The 17,124-nt window shown below is 35.7% G+C and overlaps 1 protein-coding gene across 1 annotated transcript in view; it reads left to right on the top strand.

Annotated features, from left to right (window-relative positions):
• The window catches only part of KCNH8 (potassium voltage-gated channel subfamily H member 8), a 174,688-nt gene that overhangs the window by 97,433 nt on the left and 60,131 nt on the right, over positions 1-17,124 (top strand). The window contains exons 6-7 of the mRNA XM_058832431.1: positions 5,964-6,121; positions 11,215-11,422. Coding sequence (XP_058688414.1) covers positions 5,964-6,121; positions 11,215-11,422 — 366 coding nt within the window. The remainder of the gene's footprint in view (positions 1-5,963; positions 6,122-11,214; positions 11,423-17,124) is intronic.

Genomic DNA, 17,124 nt, shown 5'->3' on the forward strand with positions numbered 1-17,124 from the left:
ACTTAATATCTGTTCACTCTTTGATATAATTTTCTAAAAAAAAAAAGAAAAAAATATTGTTCATCCAGCACCTGCAATAGGCTTTTATTAAGACATGATTTTGATTATATTATTTATATAGTATGTATTTTTACATATTTTTAAATATTTTACATATTTATTACATAAAATTCCTACATTTTAGTACTTAGGTTATTGGTACTTAACCTCTGCTGTGCTTTTTTTCTTTTTTCTTGTAAGCTTTATTTGATCTCATAATGGCTCAAGTTCTTATGCAATGTTAAAAGATGAACATTACTTTCTTTTCTTACATAAACCCAGTTTCATCTCCCTCACCTGATCATGTCAGACTCTGAAAGAAAATCATCAAACTAATTGTGGTTATAGATGTCTGGAAGGAAGATGCTGAACTGAAAAATCACTTCCATTTGAATAAATTGTTCCTAGGCAATTTACTAGGAACATCTATGTTTATCTCAGCAGGAGAATAGAAAAAATAAGAGTTTGTATAGGGACAGATAAATTGTTCTTCAAACAATATGGCACTAATATTTCCTGAAAACTTTCCTAAAAGCTCTCTGGCCAGATTCTAGTATCATTATCCTTGTATCATTAAATAAAATTTGTTAAAACAATCAGAGCTTGGACTTCAGGGAAAGTATTACTAGCTAAGGAAAACCAATGTAAAGTCACATCAAGGAAAGTGAAAAAAAATACAAGAAATTAAAGATGTGTCAGTCATACCATCTAGAACAGGGAGAGAATGTAGAAAACTGTCTTCTCTGAAAATCAATGGGGTTAACATACCTTAATCATCTAGTTCTCAAGCATAGGTTTGAGTGACTGCAGTCTAATACAACATCACTGCTTATACGTATGCCACTTTCCCTAAAGGCACAGGGTTCTTCAATTTCATTTAGTTCCCAGTGAAAGACAGTTAAACTGAGGTATATTACATTGCATTTTCTGAAATTTTAGACTATGACATGGGCAGTTATTGAATCACCTGACTAATCCTGAATTGCTATTCTGCTATAACTTGATCATATGTTTAATCCCAGAAGGATTTAGTTTTTAAACCATCAAGCCTAAAGAGAGCAAAAAAATGTTGTCACAGGAAAATCAGCTGCTTCAGGTAAAATAATCCTGTTTATGGGTAAAGGGGCTCAGCTGGACTCCAGACTCTTTTTTTTTTTTTTTAAACAGGGATTAGAAATTGAGATTACACAAAACACATATTGAGCTTTTAAAATGTTACAAGGGGTATTATATTGGAAAACATCGTAATGATTTATAAATTAGCTTGACAACTATCCGTTTTTGGCTTTTGTTCCTTTTATATCATTTAGGAGACCAATCTGCATTATACACTAAGTAGAACCTCCATTTTTTCAACTTTTTTTTCCCCCTTTGTTCAGCACCAATTTCAATTGCTGTTTTCATACCATTCACTGTGTGAATATGTCTGTGTGTGAATGTGTTGCATAATAGAAATCTATAAAGAGACAACATGGTCAAGGATGTAGCATGTCATACAGAGTTTTAATACAAGAGAGGCCACCAGTTTCAAAACCTTATGAACTTGCTTAGATTTCCCAGCTCTTTTATGCCCAGCTATGAAATAAGTTGCCTTTTCTTAGGAATCAAGCAATGCTGGGGTGTGGATTTCACACTGGAAACTTGTGAAAAATATTCACCAATAGGTAAGCAAAAGCCATTAGAACACTCAGATTAGGAAAGTAATTGCTTACAGCCTTCCAATTATATCATGTTATTGGCTACAGGTTTTTGGAATGAAAATATCACAGACCCATGTAGCCATGATAATTACAAACTTGGAAGACATTTGGATAATAATGATCCCAGTGTTCTGGTGTTTACTGCTGTGAATATTGTGTAATAGCTTAATGGGAGAAAAATACACAAATAAGTTAGGAACTGCAGCTGTCTATAGATAACAATTTTAAATTAATTTAATGGCTGAAAAAAATGGGGTTTTTTAATATAAAAATACTTTTTCTATAATCTTTCAGTGTATCTTTGCATGAGTTTGGAGATATCACATTTCTTACAAGATTTATTTTTTTTTAAGGGATATGCGCCCATACCTTATCAGTAGTGGAAATAGCAGACAGAGAATCCATGCAGATGGAGCTAATTAGCCATGGGATCCAACCAGGAGAAAAATCAGTCGTGGTTTCACAAATTCACTGTTTATTATCCCTGCATGCATCTTAAGGACTTAGTGCCTAAAGGGGTTTCTGTTCTGTGTTGTGTTGAGTTGGTAGGGTAAGGTGATCAGTCTACAGGGTAGAGAGAAGGGGAACTCAGAGGAACAGGACTCAAAAAGCAGAAAGTAATTGCATCAGCGGGGAGCTGCGCTCAGAGGGTGTGTGGAGCAGAAGCCCATTTTCCTACACAGTGTGCAAGGGTGACGTGATTCCTAGTTCCAGGCCTCTTGAAATTGGACATATTGGGTTCTCCCTGTTGGGTGCTTTCAGGTCAAGTTTACCTTTGTGTTCAAAAGAAAACAAAAATAACTCACTGCTTGGAAGACTGACACTCTTTGCTCAAGGTTCACACACAGCAGTGCGTACAGAAATGAGTGGGGAAGGAGGAGATCACGACTGGCTTAAGACACACTGGTGTTAACACAATGTGTATCTGTGTTAAACACAGTATAAGTCTTGTGGAAAAGGCCATGTAGTTAAGAATTATTTAAGGATCCTTCTTAAAGTCAATAGGATAGTCTAGACTTTATATTGAGCTTTAATTTGCTTGAATCCTGACTTTTCTTCTGTCTTATTTGAACAGAAATTGAATTATGTAACAAAATAAGAACCCAAATTTTTCCTAACGAAGACAAGAATAAAGATATTTCACTCTTTTTTCCCTCTCTACATCAAGAAATACATGGTAATTTAGATGTGTGCATGCTGTGCTTCAAGACAGGCGTAAGGAGTTAAGCAGTTTGATTTTTTTCTGCTGTACTGTTTAGTTTTAGGTAACTATAATGACATTTCTCAAGTCAGAGACATTATTTAAATGCTCTATTCTGCTTTCTTGAGCACATGATATTTGTGTCTCACAAGACCAGTTAAAGTGATGCTTTCCTATCTCACATTAAAAAATTTGCAATAAAGTAAATTCAGATTTTTTTTCTTTAGAAATAATCTTTGTTATTAATGTTTGGTTTTTGTGTTATGAGATGTGCTAAAGCAGAAGAGAGATTGCAGTCTTTGTCCCAGCCTGAAAAAAACATATCAAACACAGCTTTAAATATGAAGTTTGCACAGGCTGAAATTTTTGTTAGAGCATACTTAAAGATAGTATATTCAAATGTATCTCTTGTGGAAAAAATTTAACCCACTAATTATCCAAATATATTGGAGTTACCTCATATATGATTTAAGAATCAGCTCAGAGATTAAACATTCCTCTTGCCTGGTTTACAGGTGTAAACTTGCAGTTGTTGCCCTTTGTGTTGGAGGAAATGATTAAAATTCACCTCAGAGCATTTGGAACTAGCTCAGCTCCAGAGAAGGTCATTAGTTTCGAAGCTCTCGAGTTATCTGGAATCTTTGAAGCTTTACACTATTTTTTCTTGTGTTGAATTTCAGATTTTTCTTTCAATTGTCATCAGTTTGTAGAAGCTAGTGCACAATAAGATTACAAAAAATTTCTAAAACATTAAATAATTCATTAGTATTTTCGGAAGATACTATTAGTGATAAGAAAATATTTATAAAAAATAAAGAGTAAATCTTTCACTTTTTTAACAGAAATCAAAAAAAACCTGTGGAATATATAATTCTTAGAAATAATACAATCTCTCAGAAGAAACGGTCATTTCTAAACTTGTGTTAAAGATTTTGTTGTGCTCTTAGAAGTTTTTTGACTCAAGGGTTCTTTTTTGTTTTTCCCTTACATATTTCTCAGTAAGTACTTTAACACAGCAGTTAGGCTGTAAATAAGCTGTAAATAAACTGTAAATTGCCCAGATGAAGAAACTGTGTACACCCAAGTATTGCTCAGAAAGTTGTCAAGAAATACAAGATGGATGACGCTTACTACCAGCCCTCTGGATTTTTATCTAATAAACTGGATGCAGAAAGAAGCACTTAGCATTTCCTATTTTCTTTCCTTTTTTTTTTTTTGTTTTTTGTTTTTGTTTTTTTTTTTTGTATATAGCTGTTATCTGGGGCTGTTGTCCTAAATTTCTTTGATAGGAACACAGAAAAGGGTGCAGTGTAGAAAAACCTCTAATCTCTTCAGTCTTGAACAGTGAATTGCATATGCACATTGATAAGCCTTTGGTGTAGTGGATGTACTTACATTTAAAGCAAGAATTTATCTCCTTTTCCGTTAAATCTTTAGCTGTTTCACAGATGCTAATGAGCAATAAATAAGCAAATACTTTTTCTGACTTTGATAACTACACTTTGTAGTTTGTGAGACAAGTGAGAAGGAGAAGTTTCAAAATACTAATGATGCAAATACCTTTATCTTTCTTACATCTCTGAAACAAATCTTCATGAAGGTGTTCTGTATCTGACTGGTGCTGCCATACTGATCTGGAAATGTGGCTAGAAATCTGGAATTGTCTCTAGAAAGCACCTGTGAAGTTTAACCTGCCCTCTTGCTCATTATGAACCATGTGAAATTATGCTATATTGCCATCTTAATTGTATAATTGAAAAGTTCATAACATTTTTGTAGTATGGGTTAACCAGTATGACAAATGATCATAGCAGGCTGTCTAGGTTCAAGCTACAGAAGACAGCACAAAATTTTTCTGCTAGTGAAACCTGGTGAATTATTATTTTTCAGACCCAGATCATTAGAACTTGGGATTTGATCAAAATTTATCCTTAAGGAATCTTTTCTGATACCCCGAAGGAAAGATCCAACATGATTTTCTCTGTGTACTGAACCTCTCTCTTCTTCTCTTTGCCCTAGTGGGGCAAAAAGTGATTGTTTCTTGTCTTCTTGCAATTTATGGTTAGCAGGCTTGAAGAAAAGGTCATACTTTATGCAGTTTTAGTGTAGCTTACCTAAAGAACTTCTAGGGAGAAATGCAAATCAATCTCTTTTTTCCCCCTGGAGCTATCTTGCAGTAAAACAGCAGCCTTAATGGTTGGCTGCACTCTTTTCTGACACTGTAAAAGTTACACAAGTGGCTCCCACTAATGTTAGTAGAAACAGGGTGCATAGCTTGAGGACAGATTATAGTCTTTGTCTTGTAGGACATGAAAATAATTGAGACTCTGTTGTCAAGACCTGAGTTTTTCTTCAAGTGCTGATGTGTTTTGGCAAGACACGTCAAAAGTATATCTCATACTGAAAGACACGCATCCTGGAATGTTAGATGGGAACATAGAAAATACACAAGTCACCAAGCAATTCATATCACTTTTGTGATCTCCACCATAGCCCAAAAAGCCTTTTGTTCAAGTGTGTTCAGCATTTTTCAGCTGATAAAAAAAATGGTTATCCTTGAGGATGACATCGGTCATCTGTGCTAAGTTGTTATCACTAAAAGAGCTTAAATCACATATTTTTAATAAAATAATTATTTTTTTATTTCAAAATAAGTATTAGTAAATTTTATGGACAAAAACAATACCTTTATTTTTTTCATTCAGAAAAATACCAATATTTGTACAGTTTAAAGATCAATGTGTGTGGATGTTGTTTTTGAATTCAAACCCCCTTTTAAATCAATGAGAGATAAATGTTTTTGATATTCTGTTTGCTCCTTGAAAAGAATAGTGCATTCATAGCTTTAACTCCATGTATATGCATTTCTTACAACTATAGTTTCTTTTTGTTTCTGTATTAGATTATTCATCTGGTATTTATGGTGCAGAAGAAAACCAATCAGCATTACGCTGGATTCTTGGTATTATGCCCAGGAATTAAGAAATCACTGTCTCTGATTCTGTTCATTCTTTGTCAAGCAGATATTATTTTAAATTTCCGAACGACATATGTCAGCAAATCTGGCCAAGTGATATTTGAAGCAAGATCTATTTGTATCCACTATGTGACTACATGGTTTATCATTGACTTAATTGCTGCACTTCCTTTTGATCTTCTTTATGCTTTCAACGTCACTGTGGTAAGTATTAACCCTTTTTCTGAATTGTTCTTTTTTCAAGAGGGGTTTCTTGTGGGTTTTTTTTTTCTGGATCTGGAGACTGAAACTAAATTAACTAAAATACTTAGGTGTCTTTTACAGCTTTGTGGTGTATTTTCACCCATGGATGTACCAAATTTTTAATTCAATTTTCTTTGTTTTGTAAACAGTTGCACCTATGTTAGCTTCATATCTAATTACTCAAATAGAGTTTTCTATGGCTTTTGATCTCTTATGGTGCATAAATTCAATCCTTAATTTTTCAAGACTTATACATTTTTACTGTAGTAAAGTAAATAATTGTTATGGACAAGAGGTTTGTTTAGCCAGGAATCCTCTTTCTCTTTACTTCTGGGAATTTTTGTGAAAAAATTACAGCATGATTACTAATTTTTTGTGTGTTCTATCATGTATTGCTTGCAACTGTCATTGACTTTGGATTCAACTCATCTTTTTTCTTTTAGGAATGTAATGACAAAAGTTTATAATCAGCTTTGAAAATGTTTGTTCTAAAATTAGGTGATATCATGATCATGATGGGTTACATTTGCATTGGTTTACTTATGCTAAGACAAAGGTTTTTATTCTGCTAGCCTATTGGATTTTGTAGAGTAAGGATCTACTAAGCAAAATTGCAATAAGCAAAGAAGCAAACAATTCCCTCCCAAGAAGGCAAACACCTCCTGCCCTTCTGAATCAGAAGGTTTAGTTTTTGAAAAGAAGAACATTGGCAAGTGGTTTCTTAATTTTGTGGATATTTGCCAGAAAAGACTGAGGTTTTCAGCTGTCCGCTTTCTAATTCCTAGATTTTGGATCTTTCATAAACAGATGCACTCAATCTTAATTTCATTAAAAGTGAGTTACAGACAAGTACAGAGATGATAGGATAAACACATTTCAGGAAAAAGAAGCAAAACCAAACCAAAAACATAGAAAAACACTAGTCAGGAAGGGTCCCATGTAAGGTACCATGTTTGATTTTATCATTTAATTCAATTTCCTTCAATGAACTCCCTTTTCATGTCATTATTACATAAAGAACCATCAATCTCATGCTATTGTAGATGCTTTTTAAAATCTGATAGTTTCACATTGTTCACCATTTCTTTATAAACAGTAGGTGACCTACATTACTGTCTCAGTTTATCCCTTACACTCAAACCAAACAGCCAGCATAATGCTGTTGGTTTAATTGTTATTAATAATTTTCATTAAATTAACCATATTTACTTTTCCTGTCAAAGAGAAAATTAAAAAGACTGAAAACAATATTTTTTGGCCCCACTGGAAGGACTGATAAGCTTTCCATACTTAATTCCAGGAAAGAAAGTACTATCCAATGATTATTTTTACAGTTAAAATGGTGCAATGTTAAAAATGCTGCCATAATTTTATTAATACACATCTCCTGTCGTACTTTTAAACTTTTTCTCTTAATAAGACCTCTGTATGATTCTTTGATGGGAACACAATGCCTTACTATATCATATCGCCTCTCGTGACAAGACTTGGCAACTGTTAATATAAACCTCGAGACAAAAGTGACTTATCAGCTGTTTCAAGAACGGGGGGAGGTGTTAATCACATTACACTCTTTGCAGACTTGATGATTTAATAAGTCATTTCCTCATGTCTGTTCTCAGATTTTCACTTCAGCAGCTTTCAGATATTGCCTCAACAGAGCGGTGAGAAGGGGCATCAGGGAGCATCTCACAAAGGCCAAGCCTTTGGGGACGCTCTAAATTCTGCAAGCTGTAGGTATAGTGCCAGACATACCTGTGTATGCATGGCACATATATGTCATGCCCCAGCTGGAGATTGGTGGAGACAGAGTGCACGTAAATGCTGTGGAGTCTTTTGCTATCTTTGAATATGTTTTGAAAGAAACAAAAGTTTGAAACTGTATGAGTTGGCTCTACTGCCTTTACACCCTACCTGGATTTCACCCTACCGTTAAAATCGGGGACTCTTTGGAGGCCTGAGAGCACAGACACATTCCTGCCTATCCTCAGAGCATGTCAAGACCCCAGCTCCTTCCATCCTTGTGTTCATCTGACAGAAAGAATCCTTTAATTCGGGGAAATTTGGTTTCAAATGTTGTCATAAAAACCAGGCCATTAAGCACTGGTTATAATGATTGAATTGCTCCTTTTTGAGTAGCTATCAATGGTTGTAGAGCAAGAGTATCATTTTTTGAGGAAAGGCACGTAACCAGATGGACGAAAAATTATTAAAAATCTCCTCCACTAGTCATTTTTTAAAATGTAGCCCGTTTCTTCATTCATTCATTTTTTTATGTAGGAGATGACACTTCCAGGAAGAGAATTTCATCACTTGTTTGTAGCAGCTTTATTTTTTGTCAGTACTTCTCAGGACTATGTTGATTGAGTTTGTGTTAGTCTCAGATAAAATTCTGTCCCTGTCCTTTTGACAGAAAAAGGTTAACCCAGCTAGTCTAAAATGATTAACAAAATGGAAAATTTTGATGATTTTATATCTCTGGGCAAAGGAAAATCTATGCAGGCACAAACATGAGTGCTGACTCCTTATTTTGTCTCCCTAAATTTGTGACATAAAAAAAGAAGCTGCCTGATGGCATTTCAGATCTTCCAATGACATACTGGGCACAATACCAGAAGAGTGTTTGGCGTGACTAATGAGAAAATTCAGTGCAATAACACATGATTAATTACATCTGTGTTCAATTTTATGAAGAAATTATTTTGAAATGGGGCAGTCCTTACACCTTAAAATAGAACCTGCTTCCACATTATAAAGAATATTATGATATACGATTCACTGTCTTTATAGCTGCAGCTTAACAAAAATAATCAGAATTTAGACAAGACTGATAAGTGGCAGGGCACACATATAATTATAACAGCCTTTTTACAATTTCTTGTTGGTAGGAATTAAAAAAAATAAGCAATAATTTCACCAAAGCTATGATTATTTAATTGTGATGTTTTAGGACATAGGCTCCCATGGGAAGATGAAGGCTTTAACGCGTAGGCCATAGCACATATACAACCATTATATACAAATCATCGTACAAATGTATGTTACTGCTACACCTTGAAGAGTCAATCATGAATGGGGACCCATTTATGTAATAAGTGCAACAGAACCATGTTTGTTCCAAACAAGCTGATGGGAGAGAAGAAAAGGAGACTTTGGGAAATGAGTTACTGCTGAAACAGAGGCAGTCGGTACAGATTCATGGCAGTTAAAGAATAACTATAAATTACAGTTATATGATTGTAGTGGTATAAACATGGCAATTACTTCAAATATTTTTCAGCCTTCTGCCCTAGATTTGCAGATATTCTTGGGCTTAAGGCCACAGACATAACTAATTCTCTGGCACTGCAGATGGAGAATGACATAAGATGAGGAAATGAAATGCAAGAAATGACCTTGTAAATGTTTGTGAGCTCAAATGTCAGATCTTATTTTAACAATGTATTTTGAAAAAATGTCATTTTTGTTGGTTTTCTTTTTTTCCTTACTATGTAGATGACAAAAAAATGTAAAGGTTCTTGAGAAAAAAAAACACATTAAATAAGGGGCTGCAAATACTGCCCTTTGAAGAGGCTCATGGGAGAATTACTTATGCACTACCACAACTGTATTGACAAAAAAAAAAAAAAAATGCTTGTAGATTTCTTATTTTCTTCTTTACAGGTTCCCCACATACTTAATTCCTGAGAGTGGAATATAATCAATGAGTTGTTAAGTCTTTGAACAAATCAACAGCACCTGGTGTTACAGAATATATCAGTCACCTCGGATCTAGCTGCTGGTGAATGCTCACCTATAAAATTTAAATTTCATATTATTAGCCTTGGTAACAGAAAGGTTGAGCTTCAGGATATTCTGGATTAGCAGAAGCAAAAGGATATTGATTGAGCTGTGTTTTTAGACTTGCTTTTGAGAGAGCTCTTTACTGTGCTCTGGGAGTGCTGTCGCAAGACACCTCAAGTCCGATGTAACTTTTCCAGCTGATGTGGGTATCCTGTATCAACCAGGCCTTAATCCTACTGTCTCATTAATGGAGGAAGGGGAAAAAAAAGGTGACTGTTAATGAAAATAATGGTTATTTAATCTTAGACAAATACATTAAAACTATTTGGATCCTAATGTGTATATTGTTTGCTAGCTCTGCCCAACAGGTGAAAAGTACATTCCCTGCACAAGAGTGGGCTGTGCACAATATGATATGGATGTAGCTTGAAGGATGCTCTGGAAGGGTTGGGGTCATGCAGAGACTGCTCTCTTTATGCTGGAACTCCTCTAAGGCCAGAGCCATGTACTTCAGATTAGGTGCTGCTTTTGCCTCATAAATTTGAAAGGCAATAATACTTTAGTTAAGGAATTTAAGAAGCAGTATTAAAAGTTTTAATGAAAGCTTTTTTGGACTACTACTTAGTGCAGAGCAGTAAAAAACCCAGGTCTCTGAACACAGGGTTAAATCTCAAGAACAAATATGAGCCTTTTCTAACTTCTCTGCTTTATTGTTCTGCAAAATATCTGTTATTTCTTATTGCCTCTCCCATGCTAAATTATATGCTGGTTTCATCTCATACACAGTTAAATTAGGTCTGCTGTTAGCTGAAGCTGAAAATCATTGTGTACTTGGAGATACTTATTTTGTGGTTTCATATTGCAATCAAATGATCTTTGGACAGTTTGACAGTCATGTTTCCCTTCTAGAACTGGGAAGAAGAATCCATATTTCACAAACAAAATTTTTTTAAGCTAAATCTAAAAGAAGACTGCATAAAGAAGTATAATATGAAAGATCTCCTAGTATTTCAAGTTTGTTTGGTTTATATCAGAAATTGTAATTATGTATTTACACATCAAAATTTCTCCCTGTTTTTTTAAGCATCTTCTTTGCTGTTCTCTGCTGTGTTAAGATTTAGTCTAGTCAGCTATGCAGCTGAATGAAGAGTGGGCAACATTTCATAGAGTTTTAGAATTTCCTCTCTTGAAACAAGGACCATGTGATTGAAGGAAGCTGCTGACAAGCTGTTTATGTGCTGACAAGTGGTTTTCTCTCCCTGTTCTCCCAGGTTTCCCTTGTCCACCTTCTGAAAACAGTGCGGCTTCTGCGCCTCTTGCGTCTCCTTCAGAAGCTGGATCGTTACTCCCAGCACAGCACAATCGTTCTCACGCTTCTCATGTCCATGTTTGCCTTGCTTGCTCACTGGATGGCCTGCATCTGGTATGTCATAGGGAAAAGGGAGATGGAACAGAATAACCCCCTTACTTGGGACATAGGTAAGTTCTTCCTTCCCACATGTACATATACACACGTGTGTATTTATCCATAAATTCACGTAAATATATAAAAGTGCATGTATAAGTCACTCACTATTTCAGGTTTTATTCAATCTTATACCATTATTTAGTGCTGTTTGTAGAGAAAATTAAGAGACCAGCACTCTGAATTTCAGGTCAATCTGAAAAGGAGGGTTAAAATAAAAATCAGCTGGAAATAATTTTAGATTTTTAAGAGTGATTTGAAGTTTGGAAAATTAAGGAGCTCTATAGGAAATGGCTAGAGAGACTGTGTAGAAGAACATTTTAGACAACTCATCCTGGTTTTGCAAAATTCATCAACAAAAATGTTCCCTCAAGTGTGCTGATTATTTCTTCCTATACATTGAAACAGATAGGCCCTGAAATGTCTTCCAGTTAAAAACTCCCTTTGGAATTATTGTTTAGAGGATCTGCAGGCTTTGGTTTTGCAGAGCAGATAGAGTATTTATCAATGGAATGCTCAGTTTTACTCCAATCTTTAGTTTTTACCCCAGCCTTCATTCTGATCTGACTGCTCCACATTAACTCTTCAAATTTTTAGCTTTTCATTTTTCTGTAATGAAACATCTTCCATAAACATAGTTTATTTAAAGATGAGACAGTTTCCCAAGAGAAAAAATACTTGGTGTGAGGGAAATAATGCAAACTCTTGTGACCAAAGGCTCAGTAGATGCATTTGAACTGCAGATTGCCCTATCCTTATCTGCTTTAATTTCTTTCTTTTCTCTTACCCCTGCTATCATCTCTCTAAATATCACCCATTTAAGATAAATCTAATTGAAAAATTACAATCATAAAGATGTTTGACCTCAGAGAAATGAGGATGCTGGGTCAGGAAGATAAAAAGAAGAAAGTCCAAGAAATGTGTGTTTCTAGTTTTTCAGTAAGTTACTTAAAAATTTGTGGAGTCTTCTTATTCTTCTAAGTTGACTGTCAATTTGTCTTTTCATTTGTAAACCAAGTCTGTGACCTGCTGTTGAACTCCTTATAGAGACAAACTTCTGACAGAAAAGACTGCAGCTCTAGGGGAGAATATACAAAGGAAACCCACTGTGCAAAAATTGGTCAAATACCGCTAACAGAGAAACAAACCCAGATAATAATAACAATAATGACAATAATGTCTCTCTGGTGGGAAGTAGCTCTGAAGGCACCTTGTCAGCTTATGTAGGCCACAAACAATAGCTGCTTTCAAAGCATTCATTGCAGTCAAAATGATGATGATGGTCTGCATCCTTGCTCCCTGGGTAGGGCTGTTGGCCATGCTCCCCATGCTCCCTTTTCCCTGAGGCAAGGCCACATTCAGAAAACTCCCCTCATATACCCTGGGGCTCTTGGCATTTATAACTATGAAAACATTAACCTTCACCCATGAGTTTAGTCCTGTCCTGGGCAACAGCACTAATAACCAAATGTTGCAACAACCTCATTAGAACCAATCCCATTTTAACTGGCATGGAGACATTTCCAAGAAGTCCCATTTTTGGCTCAGTGAAGAGGGTTGTGTCTGGGTTATCACACACTGATCATCTCCCAGTGGGCTTCCTAGGCTAGAACTGTTCCTTAACAGCCCCTCACCACTAATTTAACTCAACCTGTGACAATCAGGGATGTTCCCTGGACAGCTGCAGGTAGTGCATTTCCACATTGAATGGGTCAAAGCACTAAATGGTGTCTGCTCTCAGACTTTCACCTTCTACATGGAAAAAGGACTTTTCTACGGCTTAGAGACAGGCAACTTCTTAGGGATTTTCTTTCCTAAAGGTGTGAGTTGGCATTTTTGCCTGGAAGGCTGTTCTACCACCTTCATGGATGGTCTCTAAAATATTTAGATGCTATAAATTTATAATAAAAATTACACTGCAATGACTCCTGTAATGTTCCTACAGGTATTAGTTCTAGAGCTAAGTTAAATAATTTATAGCTCTGGAGATTTGTTTGGATTTTTTTGTTTGGGTTTTTTTTTTAAGTGAAATGGTTTTAAAATGTTAAAGTATTATATACTGGTTTAAAGAGCTGAGAAAATTCCAGATATCTGTCATGAAGCTGTTTTTTTGCAAGGACCACTCCAGCATTACAAAATTTCTGGCTATGAGCAGAAAAATATGGATTACGTAATTTTTTTCCATCAGTACAAATTCTATTGCTCTCCACATGCAAACTACTTGCTGATGAAACGCAATGAAATTAAGTCTTGGTCCTCTGTGTCTATTTTGCTATTCTGGTGATTATCTGTAGCCAGCCTTTCTTTGTCATTTAAGAAAACTTCAAATGACAAGTTCACTACACCTCATAGCATCCACACTGGGGATATTTTGAGGGGAGAATGGTAGGTGTAATTTAGAGTATGAGTGATTAAGCAAAGTAAAATGAGGTCTGGAAATCATAATAAATCATAAGCAAATAATGCACACAGGAGAAATCTTGCTTGGAGTATAATTAAGGTAGTATTACTGTAAGACACTGAGGATATTCTGTTCTCCTAAAGGAAGATCTCATCAACTGAAAAATTTGTGCTGTTTTGGAGAGCATGTAAAAGTGATTTCTTACTGCAGGCAAAGCAGTAGAATATGATCCTTACTAATTTTGATATATTAATACCAGAACTGGAGACTCAAGTTTCCATCAATGCATCATACACAAAGTTTATACCAGCCATTAAGAGGCTTTTGAATGGAAAACATTGAAAATACCATGCAAAAATTATAATTTCTATACATTTTTTTTTAATTAAAGGAAATGTGCCTCTCCCTTGGAAATTCTACTTTTTATTCTTCACTGGAATGTCTCGGGTGGTGTCCCTTGAAAACTGAGTACAGCATCATGAGTATGAAAGCTGCAATGTGTGAAATAGCTGAAACATAGGAATTGGTTTGTTCTAAGAAAGGAAAATTATGTCTGGAATGAAAATAATATTAATTTGCTTTTTTGTTTGCTTCTAGTTTTGGGGGGAGAGGCAGAGGGAAAAAACAAGCTATTAGCTTTTACTTGCTCCATTTTGTGCTTCCTCAGAAAGCCTGTAGCACAGATTTCAAGACTGAGGTCTGCCAGCACTTAAAACAAACATTTTAAAGCTGCAGTACTGTTAACATAATACTTTGAACCTTGCTGTGCCATCAGATATGCACCATAGCCCAGATCTAGCAGCATTTGCTTCTGTGTATCTATTTCTCTAGCCAATTTAAACAAATGTGGTGCTCAATTTGCATTTGAATTGGGGCAATGGGAGTGATAACATTGTTCCTATGAAAATACCCAGAACTGAAAATGGCATTTGCTTTGTTCTTACTGGACCTACTTGTAAGATTTTATTTCACTTTGGTCCTTATTCAGGAAACATTCCCATTGCAAATAATTTAAAAACATGGTTACATTCACAAATTTAGCCCCGTGGTTGCACAGTAAGAAAGGTGAAGTGTCTGGGTCTATTACTGATGACCTGTCATGTCATGGGGACATTGGGACATAATGTTAAAAACTGGATCTCTTGCTTAGCTCTAGTATTGCTAGATTTAACTGATTACATGATTTGGAAGACACACAGCGTGGGCACTGCTTTTAGATGCTGGAAACCTTTACCTCAGCAGGTTCTCCCATTTTAGGAAAGAGTTGTTCCATGTGCAGCATTTTGACTCTAATGTCTGATAAAACCACGACTCCTGGACACATCATTCCCACGAACTGGAGACAATGGTACAGTTCTTGTCCTGCTTTTCCCTTCGTGCATTTTCAGGTCCCTCTCTGTTATATTTTACCTTGTTCCCCTCATTTGTTTTCATTGCTGAAACAGATGTCTCCCTGAAACATGGCATGATCTTCACCAGCCTGTAAAAATAAGATTAATTTTTTGTTGGCTGACATGGAGTAGAGGATAGACTGTGTTTGGGCTCCTGACTGATCCTAACACTCCAGTTCCATTGGCTCCCATTTCTATAGTTTAACTGACATCAGATTTAGGAATGGGCTCTTTATTTGATTAATTTGATTGCTGTTTTGTATTAATATATACTGAGCTAATCCCCTTAAAGGTCTTATTAAATATGAGAAAATTATTTTTCTACCTGTCTCTACAGGAAACAGATAATATTGAAAATATTTCCTGTTGCTGAGAGCATTAATTCTGTGAGAACCATGTGAGCTGTTGAAACCCAGCTGTCTTGAGTGTAGTGAGGAGATTAGGAGAGGGCCAAGAGTCAGGATGCTGCTTCCTTAGATAATCAAAACTGTCAGGTATAATTTGTGCCACTGTCTCAAAAAAAACATTCCTTCCTGTCCACCAGAAATTTAGCTGCAACTTTTTGTTAGTGCTGCAATAACACAACATTCTGGCTATGGAGGGGTTGTTATTAATGTAAAATACAGAAAAAAAAAAAAAAACAAACCAGCAACCTAATGTTTTTATCGTTAATAAATGTTTTCTTTGGAATAAGCTTAAAAATCAAGCCTGTAAAGGGCATTGTTCTTCAGCTATTTAAATCTTTATTTCAGCTGAATACCTCAAGTTTTATCTCGGGTTTTTACTCATTTTCTATTAGTCTTTTAATATACAGCACTTTCGAAAACAAGAACTCAATTGTAACTGAACCACATATTCTGCAATATAAAACTTCCCCCATGCACTTTATCACACTCTTGCAGTCAGAGCCTTTAAAAGGACTTGGATGCTGAGTCCCAGTGAATATCCACAATTAGCTGTCAGTGGCTGAGTTAGGTACAGAAAGAGGTGCTCAGCATCTGAGTGGTGCCAGTAGGAAATGCTGAAAATAAGATTGTGCCTTCAGGGCCTTTCACTTAGGTGTTATATGTCCCATGCTGGACTGAAGTGAACAGCCTGAATTCACAAAACTACCTTCCCCACTGAGTTCTTCAGTAAATTTAGATGTAGGGACAAAGTGAGTAGAAGATCCCTACCTGGTGCAGACAGGAGAGAATCTCCAAGTGTCTTAATCATGTAAAGACTGCGGTGCTTCTGGCCTGATGCAGAAGTTGGCTGAAGTGGGTTTTCCAAAATGCAGACATCCTGCATCTTAGATGCAAACTTTAGGTTAAAATCTTGAGCTTAGATTCTTAAGTTCTGCCCAAGTCCTTTGTGGTCCCCAGCTAGCTTCATTCTTGTCAGAATTTTGTAACTCAGCAACAAGCTGGAATATCCATTGAGACATTTACCTGTAATTCTCTTGAGTTTCAACACCCTGGAAGTTTTAGTGCCAGGAAGTTTTTCCTAGTTTATGCTAAGAAACCAGAGACAGCTGGTCTTAGTTTTCACAAGGTCTTGAGCAATTTTGCAGGGCATTCTAAAGGTACAGATTTAAGCATATCCTTGACAATAGATACTTTTGGCGTTGGTATATTTATTCAGGTTAAAACTCAGGCTATCCACTCTTCAGAAGAAAGACTATTTTTAGGTATGTGTGCATCTTGTTAGCAAACTAACAAGTTTCTGGTGCTGTTAGACCCAGCACAACCATTGGGTAAATAACAGCAGAAATCCTATCAGAAAATCAGTGCCATTACTTCTATTCTGGATCAATACAATACATAATTTGTCAGCGCAATAGATAACTTTTGACTCCTAGTGTTTTCATATTATACTGAGTCTCAGAATGTACTGTAGAAGCAAGTAAATATTAATGTATTTTTGCAAAGCAAAATTACTTAAA

Source organism: Poecile atricapillus, chromosome 2 (genome assembly GCF_030490865.1).
Source record: "Poecile atricapillus isolate bPoeAtr1 chromosome 2, bPoeAtr1.hap1, whole genome shotgun sequence".
Taxonomy (NCBI): domain Eukaryota; kingdom Metazoa; phylum Chordata; class Aves; order Passeriformes; family Paridae; genus Poecile; species Poecile atricapillus.